The sequence below is a fragment of the Sinohyriopsis cumingii genome, chromosome 8 (assembly GCF_028554795.1).
Source record: "Sinohyriopsis cumingii isolate HCF-2022 chromosome 8, ASM2855479v2, whole genome shotgun sequence".
Classification (NCBI taxonomy): Eukaryota; Metazoa; Mollusca; class Bivalvia; order Unionida; family Unionidae; genus Sinohyriopsis; species Sinohyriopsis cumingii.
The window spans coordinates 60,982,729-60,999,379 of NC_142968.1; the positions used below are offsets into that span (position 1 = coordinate 60,982,729).

A 16,651-nucleotide genomic window follows, 5' to 3' on the forward strand; every position below is an offset into this window, starting at 1 on the left:
CATAAAATTTCCACTAAGAAGATTTACGTTTGCAAAAAAGATCGAAAATAGCATATTGCCATTTTGTTTTAACAAAAATTAATAATTGTTGGTGAGAAAATACAATGATTGATGCATAAGCATGGACGCCTGCAGTATAAGTCATGGGGGTCACATGTCCCCTCCCCCCGAAATCATACTGCAAATATATATATATATATATATATATATATATTCCTACAAGTTTAATCATGCAAATGAAGCTGAAAATATGTCACAAGATTCTGTTCAAAATGCTTAGTAAATATTAGCTTTGGTTTCAGACAGCTTACTATACTTACTCTCCTGGCTGTGACTGACTGACCCCCCCTCAAAAAAAAATCCTGCAGGTGCCCATGTGTATAAGCTCTCTTATTGTCATTACAATATCTACTGGTCTTTATTAACAAAGGGACAAAGGACTTCACAGACCATACCTTTAAATATTATCATTAATTAGTTCTCCTTATTAAGTCTGTCACCGTAACAAAACACCAATTGCATTTTAAACTGAGTTTGGAAGACCTTTGATGTTTTCTTATCCAACAAAAATTACATCTCAGTACATGCTAAAGTGAAGACCACAGACCATTGGTCAACTAGTCTTATTGTTTCATTATAGACATACACACATATAAAATATATAAAATATAAAAACCTAGTCATTTTCTATGGTAAATATGGAAGTCACGGACTCCGTTAAATCGATTCATATATATACATATACTATCTTTTAAGTGCTTGTTCTGTTTTGACTTGGATATAATTAACATTTTATTATAAATCTATTCTATGATACACCTCACTATTATCTTTATTGGCGATTTCGTATAACAAGTAATGCATATGATCGCTTGTCCTTATAACATCTGTATGGACAACGGCTTCAATAGCATATTGACAGATTTTCATTTCCCTAAAGACAGCCTCATTTCCCTACTGGCAGCCTCACTGATTTGACCTCTTCTGTGGATTACTGCACTCAATCTGGTTTCAACTGGAATAACCCAAAGCGCTAAGCAAGTTTAATTACTGTGTAAATAACACTGCATAGCCATGTGGTTGTTGTGACAATGACTACATCGTAATTAAAAGAAGAATGAATTCTTTATTTAGAAGTGTTTATTGATAATGGAATAAAGTAGGGTCGTAATACACAAGGATTATCACACTCGTCAGGCAACAGTCTCTTCTTCTCTTTGCAAACGCTACAAATAAAAACCTCTCTGAATAAATACGGTCTTGTACACTGACAAAATTTTGTTTCATCTCTCTCTCTCTCTCACACACACACACACACACATATACGTGCGTGCGCTAACATGCATTAACTAAAATTTGTTTTCAAGTTCTTTATATTTTATTGCAATTTGATAATGAGATTATTGTTAATGTAAAAATACAAGTTGCACTTAATTTCTTGACAGTGTGGTCTCATATCGTTGTGTACAATTTACTAATAAATAATACCATAACTAATACATGTTCAAACCATCTTAATCATTTTGCCAACATTACACAACAGCTACATATGATGTAAATGCAGACGAGCTTGCACACTGAGACATAATCTTCTCACTCCCTCTCTCTCTCTCTTGTTCACTAATAACAAAAATCTTTGAGTACTTTTATTTTTATTCTAATTAGATTCTTGAGTTGAGAGCAGAATAAGACAGAAAATATGTTTACTTTGTAAGTTTGTACCATTAGGTTGTCTAGTAACGTGTGTTTTGTAGAACATGTTCAGGTACGATCCCTTTATTTTTCGTACATCGTCAGTACCACCAAATGATAATTATTTATTTTACATATAATTTTTCATGCACTGAAGTTAATAATTATTTTTTCGTGTACAAAAAAAAAAACCATGAAATACAGTACCATGAATTTGCAGACCCAAGATATGACAATGCCAAACCAAGTATGAGAAATACAAACTGGACTCCTTCCACAATTGAAATATAACTACTAACAATTATTAAATAGCAATATATATATATATATATATATATATATATATATATATATATATATATATATATATATATAGATAGAGAGATAGGTAGATATGCACACACAGGCATGTAATCTTTTCATATCTGGCCAATTAAGGTTTATATCCATACTGTCAACATTGTACCAAGTATATAAAGTACATATTTTGGACAAAGGCCATCAAATAATCATAGTAAGAACTAGACACTGCAATTCTAACAGTTAATAGTACCTTGATTATATAATGGTAATTGCTTAAAGGTAAATTTTAAAAACTATTTCATATAAAGCCACAAAAACAAAAAAATCTTGTTAGTTTCAAAAACTTCATAAAAACTCACTAAGCTAAAAAGAGATTCAATTCTGAACTGACCAATCAAACGTGGTTGTAAAGTTAATCAACCATAACATCTGTGATCACTGGTTTTGTCTCATGTAGACTTATAGGGATTGTTTCAAAATTTTAAATAACCTGGATTTAGTTATTAATATTGAATGATGTTTATGAAACAAAAAAATAGGTGTTCTGGTGGCAATTAATTTTTTTAAAAACTATTAGCAATGATTATCGTGTAATCTATTAATAATTATGATGAATAGTTTCTACTTATTTGACATCATATGACAAAATATATGGTGTAACAACCTAATTATCTGCTAATCAAAACAATTCAAAATAAAACAAATCCTGCATGACCAATTAGCAGTAATTGTTCCATGCCAAAAGAATATTACATGTTAAAGTTGATTGTCTATATAATCAATTAAAATAAGACCCATTACTGTTATTTAATCAATTCATAAAGGTAACGGGCAATTATGATGACAAAATGTCTTTCAAGAATTTCACTGCACTGACTGTGGATTTAAATGAGAGGGCAATCCACTTGTGAGTAATACGGTTGAGCAAGCACAAAAAAATTAAGGTCACTTATAACATTGTTAATTAATCAAAATAGATTTGTTTTGTTTCAAGTATTTTGACTGGATGATTATTTGGTTGCTTAGAACAACTTGCAGCCAAGCCACAATATAAATTTGCTTGCATGCAACAGTTAAAATGATTACTTACTTAAATATCACAGTATGTAAATGAGTAAATGGAGGTAGATTCAGATATTGCACCTGCCTACAAAGGCATGAATTGCCAGATAAAGATAGATAAAGTGATTAAAGTATGAAAATAAGGGCTTGATCCACTTGTTTTGAAATAGGAAATAAGCACAAGTGTCAGGATATCACTTTGGAAAATTGTACTTGTCCAACTTCGAAAATGAATAATCCTGGATGTTGGGGTATGGGATTGAACCAACCCTGATCTTCGAGCTACATAAAAGAACAGACTCTGGGAATAGAGTTTGAGAGTTAGGGAAGGTTGGATTTTCAGTAAATTCCTTTCTATTCTTGCTGATGGAAATACTGATGCTACCATGCCAGAGAAAGAAACAGTGTATTCAGTATACCTTGGCAATACTAAAATAAAATAACTAAAAATGTCCTTTGAAACATCTTGTACATTAATTCTTTTGGTTTTAATATGGATTAAAATCCATACATCTAGGTAAGACAAGTTAATTTTCTCAAGCCACTTATCCAGTGGTTAAAAAGAAACTGATCAGCCCTTAAAGTACATCTTGGATAGGGGAATGTGTGTTGGAGAGAGGGAAAGATCAATAGTTGTAGGTCTCATATGTGATATGTGATATTTAAGAAATATGTGATATTTAGCATCTCAGTTTGCAAGTTTTCATTTTTAAGGTGCAAACATGCTGTCAAAAATGAAGCAAGTTTTTCTACTAGAGAGGTTCTAAAATTCTGTACACACAATTAAGAATCCTTCAGTAGCATCAACACCATGAAATGAGTGGGTGGGTAGAGTATCGGCAATTGTTTGCACTCTGCACATTAGAATTGAGCTTTGGACCTGTTTAGTTATGAGTTATGATAAGATCTCAGGTAGACCATCTTCCTGTAAACTAAGACTACATTCACAAGAATGATTACAAGTGGATCCCTTATGTACAGTATTTTTCTCTCAAGCACTACATGTCACATATTTTGGTTCTGAAGTAAAACTTTGTTTTAAAATTTAACTGCTGCATGATGAGTATGTCAACCAGAGGCTGATAAAAGAACATGCACTTGTTTCATTTTATTTTATTGATCCAACTTAGGGTTATTGTAATGTTTTATATTACACCTAAATGGTTTGTTTTCTAATAAGATATACTAAGACTACAAAGCATTTAATATGTTCCCACAATCAAATTTAGAGTTTTGAGTAAAAATGCAAAAAAAAGGAGAATTCATTTCAACATGATATCTGAAACTAGTATATACATCACAATTGTATTTCCTCTCATATTTCTAAAGATTAATATGAGAAGTCAGTTTGACTGTTCCACAAAATAATTTTTCTTATTTACAATTTACCACTGTATAAATTATTGTGACCCTCTATATTCAAAATTAAATATACAAAGAATACTTAAGATAAAGCTAGGGTTTCTTATTTTTCTTGTACAATCACCTTTAATAGGACAGAATGATTTGTGGTGCACACTGATCTCCAGTAAGAGATAGCATTGCTTTACAACTAAGGAAATGCAAAATCAATAAATATATATCCTCCATATGTCCACTTTAAAACTATACAGGCATAAAAATGTTTCCGACAAGGAAAATGAAATAAAACTATGTGACTCAACCAAGTTTTAAATCATTCAGAGGCTACTTCTTATGGTAGACAATATATATATATATATGTGTGTGTGTTGCCACAAAAATAATGGAAAATATTGTGAAAGAATATCTTTAATTTCAAGAAACACCAATATCTTCGGTGAATAAGAGAACTCAGAAGCCTTTAGAAAAGCCGCATTATCTAATAAATCACACAAACAATATTTCAAATATGCTGTTCTTAATTTCACCAATGATGTATTATTTCTGCAATATAATTTGAAATCTCTTGACTTGTAAGTGGGATTTATTCATAAACTGATACTAGGAATTAGGTCTGGCTATTATTTCATAAATTAAAACCTTATTTAATGCAATTCATACAAGAAAAATAACAAAAATATATAAATTTAGAGAATAGCTTATGGACAGAAAGTATCAATAGTAAATATATTGAAAAGTTAACATATATTCTTAATATTTTCTTAACACATTTTCCTTGATAACCAGCAACTGCACACAGAACTTGTATAAAAAATTAAATCAAACTATCTCATACTTGTAATATGTATCACACAATACAAATTGGTGGGTGGGGGGGTAGAAAACGACCTTATTCAATATAGTCCATTATCATTTTTAATTATTGCAATCAGATACTTATTTGGATAATGCATTTTATTTTTTGAGACAAAAAGTGAATTTCCTCTTTATCAAGGAAAATAGATTATTCGTAACACATATTTATAACAAAGGAAATCAAGATAATATACTGCTTTAATATAAATATATAAACATTTTCTGGTAAAATGATCAACTTAAAATTTGTTTCGAGTCGTCATAACTATGTTGGAAATGAGTTTAAAAAATACCAGTTCATACCTTAGCTATTATGCAGAACTAGATCCAAACAAACAAATATTTTGTTGCACAAGCTTTTAGCTACATGAACATGCTGAGCAGATAATCAGTCAATAAAATTACTGCAAGTATACACTTACTTGAAATTACAAGGGGAGATAATATATGTAGATAATATGGATTCCTGGGTTTCCCCTTCACACCTTTGACAGAGTTGCAACTTGGAAACCATTCACATCCACACCCAAGAGAGCTAGTGGCTCAGTGGTCAATGCATTAGACTTATGACCAATAGATTGCTAGTTAATTATGACCTTCTTTTCAGTCTGGATCCTCATTAATATGCATTAACCATGCTCATAACCAAACTCTCTGAAATGTTCATGATAAAACTTTACATACCAGGCCTATGTGGCATTTATAATCTCAGACATTTCTATGCAAGATCATCTCATTAATTAGTATGGATGTTGCTCATAATGAAATGCATCTGAGATCTTCAAGATATAACCATACATATAATTCTGATCAAATCTGATTAGATATATGGCCTCTAGAGTGTTCACAAGCTCCTGTAGTCATATGCAAGTTCACCTCAATAATATATGTTGCTCATAATCAAAATCATCCAAGATCTTGTTGATATCAACATAAATTCCAGGGCAGACCCAAAATGAAGCCCCTAAAGTGTACATCATATCAACAAGTAATGATGGAAAGGCAGACAACAGATGACGCATGTCAGATGCTGACACATGGCCTAACCATAAGCCCATTTGGCCTTTCGTCAGGTGGGATGAAACTCGAATGTGTAATTGTTCCTTTTAAAATTGTACTCTGGGTCTGCATACAGGATTCAAATCTCATGCATAAATTAATTTCTTCATATACACACCACGTGTTTACCAAATGTAATGTATTGTGAATTCATTTACTTTTGTATGTTTCAATTGTTTTGCTTCTGAAAAGTGATAATGACCACTAATTAAATACTTTTATAGGGCTTGAGGTTACATTCTTTTTATGGACAGATCATGACTGCTTGTTAGATCTTTAAATTTTGTGGTAAGCTGTGTCTCTCTAATAATATAAATTCAATTTACAAACATATATCATTTTTTTTTCGTAGTCTATATATTTATCATTACTTATCAAAATGTATTTTCATCATCTTCTCAATTGATGTTCTGCAGACTGGACACTTCTGTAAAGAAATACTGCAGTTGTCACATGTTGCTATATGACTACAAGGCATAAAAATCATGCTCATTTCGCTGGCAAAGCAGATCTTACAAATGGCAGCATCACGCAGTTCCTGGAGCTCTCTCGTAGTTTCTGCCACTTCCGTCTTGTGTTCTGGCTCTACAAAGGAAGTAAAGTGCTCTTGAAGATTTTGAAAGTGAGACAAACTACCCTTAAATCATAATATTTTAGTCAACCTTAAACAACCTAAGGAATAACTGTGTACCAATTTTGTCATGCAAGTTTCAAGTATGAATCTAACTTACCACATTAATAAATGTATTTAGAAATGTATTTAGAAAAATACAAAAATATATAAATGAATTAGCAAGTAAGTGATATGTTAACATTAACCCATATAGCACTATAAAGTCCAATATCAATTTAACATTATAATTCTCACATTACAACATACTGAGAAAGGGGGAGTACAGTGCATACATCATGGAATTTGGATTGTTGACTATGCTATGGTTATGGACACTGAAGACATGAGATTAACATAATCTGTGTTGGGGTTTGGACCAAGACAAAGAAATCTCAGTCAATGGGTTATATTATTTGTCTCCCCACGAGGCTCTTCCAAGTGTGGAGACAAATAATGTAACCGTGCAACTCAGATTTCCTTGTCTTGGTATAAACATCAACATAAGATTATATTTGTCGCCCAATTTTTTCCATTTAAAATAACCCTGCATTTTTGCAATACCATTAGCAGAATCAACATTAAAGTATTAATCACTTATTATTGCTTTTTCACTTTACATAAAGGTCATTAAGTCTTCTACTTTTGCATGTAAATCTGAATAATTATCTACATAGAATGTATTGACACATTAGAAAAGAAAAGAAAAATCAAGATAAAAGTTATAAGTGTTATGACCGTTGGAATTACTGCACAATGATCATCTCAGGCCACTTGCTGTTGTTTTCTAAATTCCATGCATTAATACAAATATGTTGATGAAGGCAATGTGGTGACATGTTGAGCCTAAGAAAACAGGTTCTACACATGAGAAAATAGCAACATAAAAGTATTTAATATAATTACTATATTATCACATTTAATCAATATATGTCATATGAAAATAACAATAATTAATTAATATCTTTTATATGGATAGTGTTTAATTTTCATCAGTTCTAATTTTGGAGCATGGAGATCTTGGTCTCTCAAAACTAGTGGTCTCTCATAGAAGTGGTCTTTCATGATAGGTTTTACTGATGTGGTTTTGACTTAAGCAAGCTATTGATCCTATAGCTACATGCTGATTTAGACTTTGCAAAAATAATCAGAGTAAACCACTATAATTCACCTTTGGTTTATTTGCTGCTGTAGTTTATGGCACATCCACTCGTGTGTGACAGTGACATTAACATCATCATGTCATGGGACACAGAATGTGACCTATATCAATACCTGAGATCCAAAACCTGTTTTAAAACACTACTACACTGAAAATAGGTTCTGTAGTGAATATGGGTTTCAAACTACAGACAAAATACTGATCAAGTCTAATTAATACATGAATTACACTAAAGATATCATTATTATTATGCCATATCAGATTTGAGATGGCAGTGATCGATAAAGGTGAGAACCATAGGCCACTCGGAGCCCCATTAGAACAGATGTAATAGGGACAATGATATCAAAGACTTGACAAACATATTAATGTTTCTCATGCATGGAAATGTATGACCAAGTTTTGGTAAGGCTGATGTACTCTTTAACATTGATCGTCTCAGCAATTTTCACAGGTGTAGGTAAAATAGTTGCAAGAAATGGATGGACGTGACCTGCTTTTGGTGTGGCCGAGTTGATCTCCTTGAGATGCATACAGACAGTAATTTCTGGAGTATTGGTGAAATAATGTGCAATACATTGGAGAGCAACCAACAGAAAGTTAAACATACAGAGCACAATGAAGCATCAACATTAAGTCACAGTGACCTAATTTAGATACAGTAGAGATTCTTCTTGTCACAAAGATACATCTCTAACTTTATGTGTAGGTTAAATATTTACCATAAATCCTGTATTTCTTCAATGCTTTTTATAAATACATGTTACAATATACCTCATAATTATGTATTGTACTAAATTTTGTTTGGTATACGTTTTGTTTCAAATTTAATTTTTTGAATTTTTTATATCTATGAGGCACAAAATGGGAAGACTTAAAAGTTTGAAAAGTATGTATGTATGTATGGGTCTATTTATGTACACATAAATATATATTGAATGCTGATGTCTTAAAATGGTAGTGAGAGGTTGTGCTGCTTGACACTGGATCCATATTTCTAATAGTCATGTATTTCTGGCCAGTTCTTTATTTAGTCAAGCAAAACATTTGCTTTTGGATGCTATATTTTCTATAAATATGTGGATCATAGTAGGATTGTGATATATAGAGAATAAAATTGAAAACCAATTGTGTCTACTAACCAACAGCGACTACAATTCTGATATTTCACATGACCATGCTGTGTGTTTTAGAGCTTAACTCTAAGACCAGAACAATCTTATGTACACTATGACCTACTGAAAAGCACAGTTATAAGGTATTGTCCATAATCACTAGTTTCTTTCTAATATTGTTGGTATTCTGAATCAAAGAGAAGACAATACTTTCAATGGAAAGTTTCTTCAAATATACTATTTACATTCATATAATTGTTCATGTAGAAACTGAGGCATTTACTATTAACCTTTATTAAAATAGAAATTCTTACAGAAGACATCACACAAATTTCCAGTACTGTTCATATAATACATAATACTGAATTCACTATTACTTGTGTGGTAACAAAGCTAACACCAAATATCAATTACAACAGTGGAAGTTTAAGTTTAAGTCCAAGTACATGTGTGTGCAAAACGATTTCAGCATCTTTCTTGAATTTATCCTACTGCCAGCAACAAATAACTTGTCTGATCAACTTAACTAATGCAATAGGGATTAAGCTTGCTTACTTTAATATTCATGAAACTGAGTGTCAGTATAATCTTTCATAAAGGGATATATCAATCAACATATTTTTTAATGAAAAATTACACAAATTATCTTTCAGCCAAATGACAAAATCAAACATACACATATTTAATGTAATTCATAGTATAAAATAAACATTACATGAAATCTAAATGTAAATGTTTTCTAAAGTAATGGTCATAAAATGGCTATGCCAAACTGCATGATTGATTAGGGGAAAGAAAACAGAGATGTTGACATAATCCAAGAATATCTCAAAATGGAGAAAATGATAAGTTTACCAAAATTCTGGATACGTGTAGAATTTGCTGTCTGATTTGTTGTTTTCTGGGAAGCAGTGTGATCTGGAAATACATATGAGGACATCATGTATGTATGTACATTAATAGAGTTTTAAGGCACATCAATACAACTGTGGCTATACTGCACCAACTAAAGGCAAAGTTCTAAACTGTAAAAATGAACTGCAGAACACATTAGGAACATAAATGAATGCAAACATGAAATATAACTAGATAAAGCTTCTTTAAAATCTATTATAGATGATAAACATAATGCAGGTGAACGCTTCTTTAAAATCTATTATTGATGATAAGTATAATGCAGGTGAACCCCTTAACACATGTGGTCAAACACTGTTATATCAAATGCATTCATTCAACTGCAGAAATTACAGCCATACTAAGCTGTATTGAAACCTCTCAATAGCAAATTCTATCATCTATTTGGAGTTCTTCTGAATAAAAATTATACAATGAAGTATGAAATATTGAGTACTGTGACTTAATAGTGCCATGATGGTGTCATATATATAATGGAATATCTCCACCAACAAACAACCCTGCCTAAAAAGTGACTCAAATGAATACATTATTCAAAGTCAAAGATGCAAGATAGCTACTTGTGATGAGATGGTGTAGTACTCAACTTAATAAGCTGCAACCAATGATACTTTACTTTATATAAAATGTTGCACGACATATTGACCAACTGCCCCAGGTATATAAAGTCAATTAAGTGTTAAATCCAGCCATGTTGATCTAGTTTGGACATGATTTAGTTTTCTTAATTATCCATCCATACATTAAACTACAGAACCTTCTAAGAGTGTCTGCAAAATCTTAAGATATTTCCTGGTAAACAGGCATTTTTTTTTCAAGAGGGTTGCAGCTGGAGCAAATGATAACATGCTGAGTACAAGAGGTGAAGAAATGCTGAGGCAAAAGGAGATATAAGTCTTGCAAAGCAATACACTTTTACGGCTAACTCAATGGCTGTGAGACAACTATTGACCACACCACTGTATACAGAAAGGAAATATAACCAAATTTCCACAACTATATATTCATTTGGATGCAGCAATAGTTCTATCAGTGTAGAATCATGAAAACATGTGATTCATCCATATGTATTAAGGGCAATGATACCAAAGACATGACAATAGGCTGAAAATGCCAATGTTTCTCAAGCATGGAAATTAGATTACAATGACCAAGTATTGTAAGACTGATTCATTCTCCTTAAGACATGCATCAACACTGCAATTTTCATTTGTGTAAATAAATTAGGTGTAGAAAATGGGTAAAACTAAGAGGTCACTTGAAAAAGAACATTGGGTCAAAGTGACCTTCTTTCAGTGTGAGTTACTCTCATTGCGATGCATTTAGACACTAATTTCACGAGTGTTTGTGAAATAGAGTGAAATGTATTGGGGGCATAAGCAACATAAAACAAAACATACAGAAATAACTCAAGCATCAATATTATGGCATAATGACTTAATTTGAGCATGGTAGCAGTACTTTTTGGTACAAAGCTACACTCCAAATGTTGTGTAGATTGAATATGGCACAAAACATGCTGTCACTTGTTTAATTATTCATAACTTGTCATACACACATGATCCAACAAAGTGATAATTATATTTTTTAATACTAAACTTTGTTGCATATATTTCTTCTGTTTTAAATTTCTTAATTGTTTATACCTATGACCCTTAAATAGAGCAGATCATCAGTAAGAATTAAAGTACAAACAGATAGCAGATAGTGATTCATAACATGGTAGGAAGAGGTTGTGCTGCTGAATAGTAAATCAGTATTTTCAAACTGTATTGCTGATGAGATGGAAAGCCACATATGGCTATACTATACTCAAAGAAGATCTTAAAATGAAAAACAGGGTTGGCTTACTTGATAATTGGGCAAGTGTATCATTTGCTGTCTCTTTGTCTTCTAACAGTGGAACAGCTTCCGCTAAAATATAATCATAAAATAAAAATATAATTTGCTGACAGATCTACCTGGTCGTTGAAATATAAATTCATCAAATAGTAAAAAGAAACTGGTTGCCTGCTCAATTATTTTAAAGCAGCAGAATAAAAGCAAGCAGGACCTCTTGTAGTATTTTAATAAGAGCTGACAGAAGACAAGCCCAAACTGTTACAAAAACTTATTTCTTAATAATAGTAAAATATCATAACCCAACTGAATACATAACTTGCCCTTCAGGCAGCAAGGAAGTAATACTTTTGTACGCAAATTCTGTACCCTGACTGTTATTAGAAGTGTTACTGCTAAAATAATGAAAAAGTGTCAGAGTTTTAACTGATTTAGCCATTTAATATGTTGTCCCGCCAAGCCAGCCTCTGTATCAAACATGCTCTTCTGATCTTTGTTATTAACCAATCAGAACTGAGCACATGACACACAGAAATATGTGACATATTTACATGTAGAACTATAAAAGTATAACATATTCGCCGAGAGTGACAACCAGGAATTTTACAGCAAAAAATAAAATAAAAAAAATAATGCATTCTTAAATAAAAATGTGCACAATCCTTATTTTTTGCACAATTCTGACAACATATGATTGAAAATCTTGTGGGAAATCTTAAATTTGTGAGGGGGATTTGCATGATCGCATGTCTTAGATGCAACCCTGCTAATGCAGACCTGGACAATTGATGGTCCTACTAGTCCTAGACAACAAGTCAAAAGTAAATTTTTCAGTCCCTGCATAACATGACACTCCATGCTAGAAACATGATTCTTTTTACTCCTAACATGGTTGTTTTTCAAAAAACACGATTTTCAGCAATATTCATCCCCAACAACCCCACCACTACTACATCTATATATGCCCATAACATTTAGCATGCATAAACCAAAAACAGTCCTGATTAGTTTGTGTGTGAGTGATTTGGAATTTTAATACAGCTTTAAAAAATTTTAAGTCATATCGTGACTATGTCTGCAGTGTGGCAGTTTATAGTGATGTCTAGCAGTCACATTATCCTGACACCAGGCCGACCAGTCCTAACTATAACATCTCAATGCTGAGTGCTAAGCATGGCAGTTGTTAGTACTATTTTCATAAGTCTCTGGTATGACTGAGCTGGGGTTTGACCCCATGACCTCCCGCATCCAAGGTGGATGCTCTAACCACTAGGCCACTGGAGCGGTGTCAGTCCTGATTAGAGTTCAGATAAACAGCTAATTGTCATAAAGGCAATTAAACATTAAAGTGGTCAGGTATAAACAACCACCATTTTACATATTATTTAAATGACAGCAGCAAGGATGATGGGTTAAGTCTTTTAAAGACTGCTGTGGTGCAGCCAATTACACTAATTTGCATAGATAAATTTCACAAAGTGGAAGAACCCAATTTATTTTAAGTTTAATTAATGAGATGTGTGTTGAAGAACAAAAATTATTTACATATCACTGCCTTGAATGAGAATGTTTCCACCTATACTTAAGATTTACAGCCAGATTATAAACAGTGGCAATATTTCTTATTTGATGGATTTTACTCCATATATAAAATGCAAGGCACAGTTATATCAGTCATCAAGAACAGTATAAAAGTATAATTCATGAATGAATGACAAATGTCTAAACACATTTCCTGTGATTCAGGAAGTAATAAGTTATGAGCAAAGCAAGCAAACCCCAGGAAAACTAAATTTCAGAACTCCCAGCAGATAGACATTTGCCTTGCACATAATTCTTTGCACATACTGTGAATGACATATTGAAAAAAGTCATTCTGGAAAGTAAAGTGTTGGTCGTTGGTCGAAATAGGAGCACCACCTATGTTCAACATCAGGACAAACCAGACCATCTTCAACACACTGAACTGATCATTCAGATTACTTCCCTTTATTATAGTATTTATTATCTTAATCTTGCTAAAATATAAACTATTAATTAACTAGTGCTTTTCACGATGATTTTAGCCATGAAATAAACTGACTGAAAGACAATAATAAGCACATGCTCACTTCTGTACAGTTGATTTGTACTAATAAAGCATCATCACCTGTACTGGAATGAGAGGCATTTATTGCTGCTTTAGTACCTGTAAGGCCCTGATTAAACTTGAAATATGTTGCCCCCCCCATTAGTGAAATGGTCAGTTCTTAATGTGATGTATATTCAATTTTCTAACAAGACAAGCATATCTTATGGTCCAACTACATCAGATACAATTCTGAGAATGCTAACATTATGACCATCAAGAGCGATTTGGTTTTGACCTGGATTCACTCAGATAATCCTGCAGGAAAGTTTGAACGACAGTACAATCCAGTCTATAATGCATGCAAAGATGAACACAAATGACCCTTGCATTACTTTCAAACCCCTACTTAACAACTGAGAGCAGCAATACTGAATCTAATTTAGCCTATATTTTGCCATCCAATGACTTTAAATAAGGAAACTTATATGTTTTTATTTAATGTCAGTGTAACTATGATTAAGTGTTTGCATGTGTGTGTGTGTGTGTGTGTGTTTTGATGATGTCTGGCAATGCAAATCTGCCAACTAATTTTTCCTTTTAAGTGTACAAAATTCTTTAACTGTTTAAATAAATTAGACAAGTTATTTTCTTTTATTCAGATTTGAATTTCCTATTATTTTGTATAGGCTGATAGGAAAAGATCACTTATCCACATCTTGATGATGATGCTTTTTTGGGACATGCACACTGACCCAACTTGGAACCTGAAAACACACATTCTGAGTCTCAACCCCCACCCCATATGAAATACATGCTTTCTCAACAGTAATGTTCCTAAAATGCATGTGCCAAAACTGTACTGGTGATGAGAAGGAAGGCCACACATAATGCTACATTATATTTCAAGATTCTTAGAATGGAAAAAGGATTAGTTTACCCGACGGCAGTGGAGGTGTAAAATCTTCTGTCTCCTTTTCTAACTGTAGAACAGTTTCATCTGGAAAGAAAAGACATCAGATTAATATATAAAAAAATATATTTAAGTTTTATTTTAATAAAATTTATTTTATAATATGGGTAAAACATTTTAAAAAAACACTGAAAAAATAATCAACCTTTCAGGGAAAAAACAGAAACTTTTGTACAGCAATATCAGCATATATAATAAATAGGTGAACTGGGTAGTATAGACAAGGCAGTCTCTGAACAGCTCATTAAAAGTACTCTGAATAGATAATTTTATTACAAACTATATAGATATACCTATATAGAAGAGTGGACAAGATGCTGATCCGAAACAAAAAACTTTGAGCAATGAAAATAAATTATGTTATATAGGTAAAAGAGATTTCATGGTGGAATGAGGTGTCATACACACTTAGAAATCAACGTATCTGAAATGTTATAGTGACATTATTTGGTTTTCTTTGATTTTGCAACAACAAATCCCTCTAAACTAAAAGTGCCTGACAAAATTAAAAAAAACCCACAAAGCTCAAGAGATTTAATGTTAAACAGGAAATTCTCTTTCCAGAAGACATGTTATCTGGAATAACTGACAATATAAAAAGTAGCATGGATGAAGAATTACTTAGGCGGTGGGAGTCTGGAGCCTTGAAATAGGATACAATCTTAATGGCTGACATAATCTGTTCTGACTGTGTTCGAACCCATCACCCACTAGTTGCTGAGTCTAAGCTAATGACCGATTCACTATTTGCAAGAAAATACTGCTACAACAAACTACTCATTTATTTGAATGTTGTTGTTGTTGTAGGGTCTAATGCCATTTTTAGCACACGATAGGCTATACATGGCGGCCAGTATTAATGGTGGAGGAAGAACCCGGGAAAACCCCAGTAAGAACCACCAACCCATGAGAAGCTACTGGCAAGCTTTCTCACTTACCCACATTGGCCGAATCTGAGACTTGAACCTATGCAGACAGAGGTGAGATGGCAGTGATCCATAACGGAGAGCGCTTTAGACCACTCGGCCACTCTGGGCCCCTTTATTTGAATGCAGCAACAATTTCATCAGTGCAGGGTTATGACACAATGTGTTTCGTCCAGCTGTAATATGGACGATGGTACCAAAGATATGATGCTCAGCTGAAAATACCAACCTTTCTCAATCATTATTTCTCAATCATGGATTCAAGTTACATTACAATCATCAAGTTTTGGTAAAATATATACTCTCCTCAACATGCATCCTTGTAGCAATTTTCTTGGGTGTAGGTAAAATAGGTGTAAATCACTTAAAAAAGAACATGGGTAAAAGCAACCAACTTTAGTTTGATTGAGTTGCTCTTCTTGAGATGAATTTAGTCATCAATTTCATGAGTGTTGGCAAAATAGGGTGCAATATATTGTGGCATAAGCATCATAATCCTATATAAAACATGTATCACAGCTTATGAAAAATCCACATTCCCACTCTGGACCTTAATCCTTTCTGCCTCTTTCCATCATGGACAGGATGTAGTGGTCATTGTGGATTGTCAATATCGAAACTCGTAGTGGACGGAGTAAGTTTTATTGTTCCAATTAGCAAGTAGCTGCAATATAATTGTGTCTGCTCAGTTACAATAGTAATTCTTGACA

The 16,651-nt window shown here is 32.7% G+C and overlaps 1 protein-coding gene across 1 annotated transcript in view; it reads right to left on the reverse strand.

The window, feature by feature from the left end:
* Positions 1–4,811: 4,811 nt before the first annotated feature.
* LOC149793655 (uncharacterized) overlaps positions 4,812–16,651 on the reverse strand; it is a 35,306-nt gene continuing 23,466 nt past the window's right edge. Inside the window, exons 8-11 of the mRNA XM_089967633.1 lie at positions 14,983–15,042; positions 11,987–12,049; positions 10,076–10,138; positions 4,812–6,918 (exon numbers count right to left, since the gene is read on the reverse strand). Of these exons, the coding sequence (XP_089823759.1) occupies positions 6,701–6,918; positions 10,076–10,138; positions 11,987–12,049; positions 14,983–15,042 (404 nt within the window). The 3' untranslated portion in view covers positions 4,812–6,700. The remainder of the gene's footprint in view (positions 6,919–10,075; positions 10,139–11,986; positions 12,050–14,982; positions 15,043–16,651) is intronic.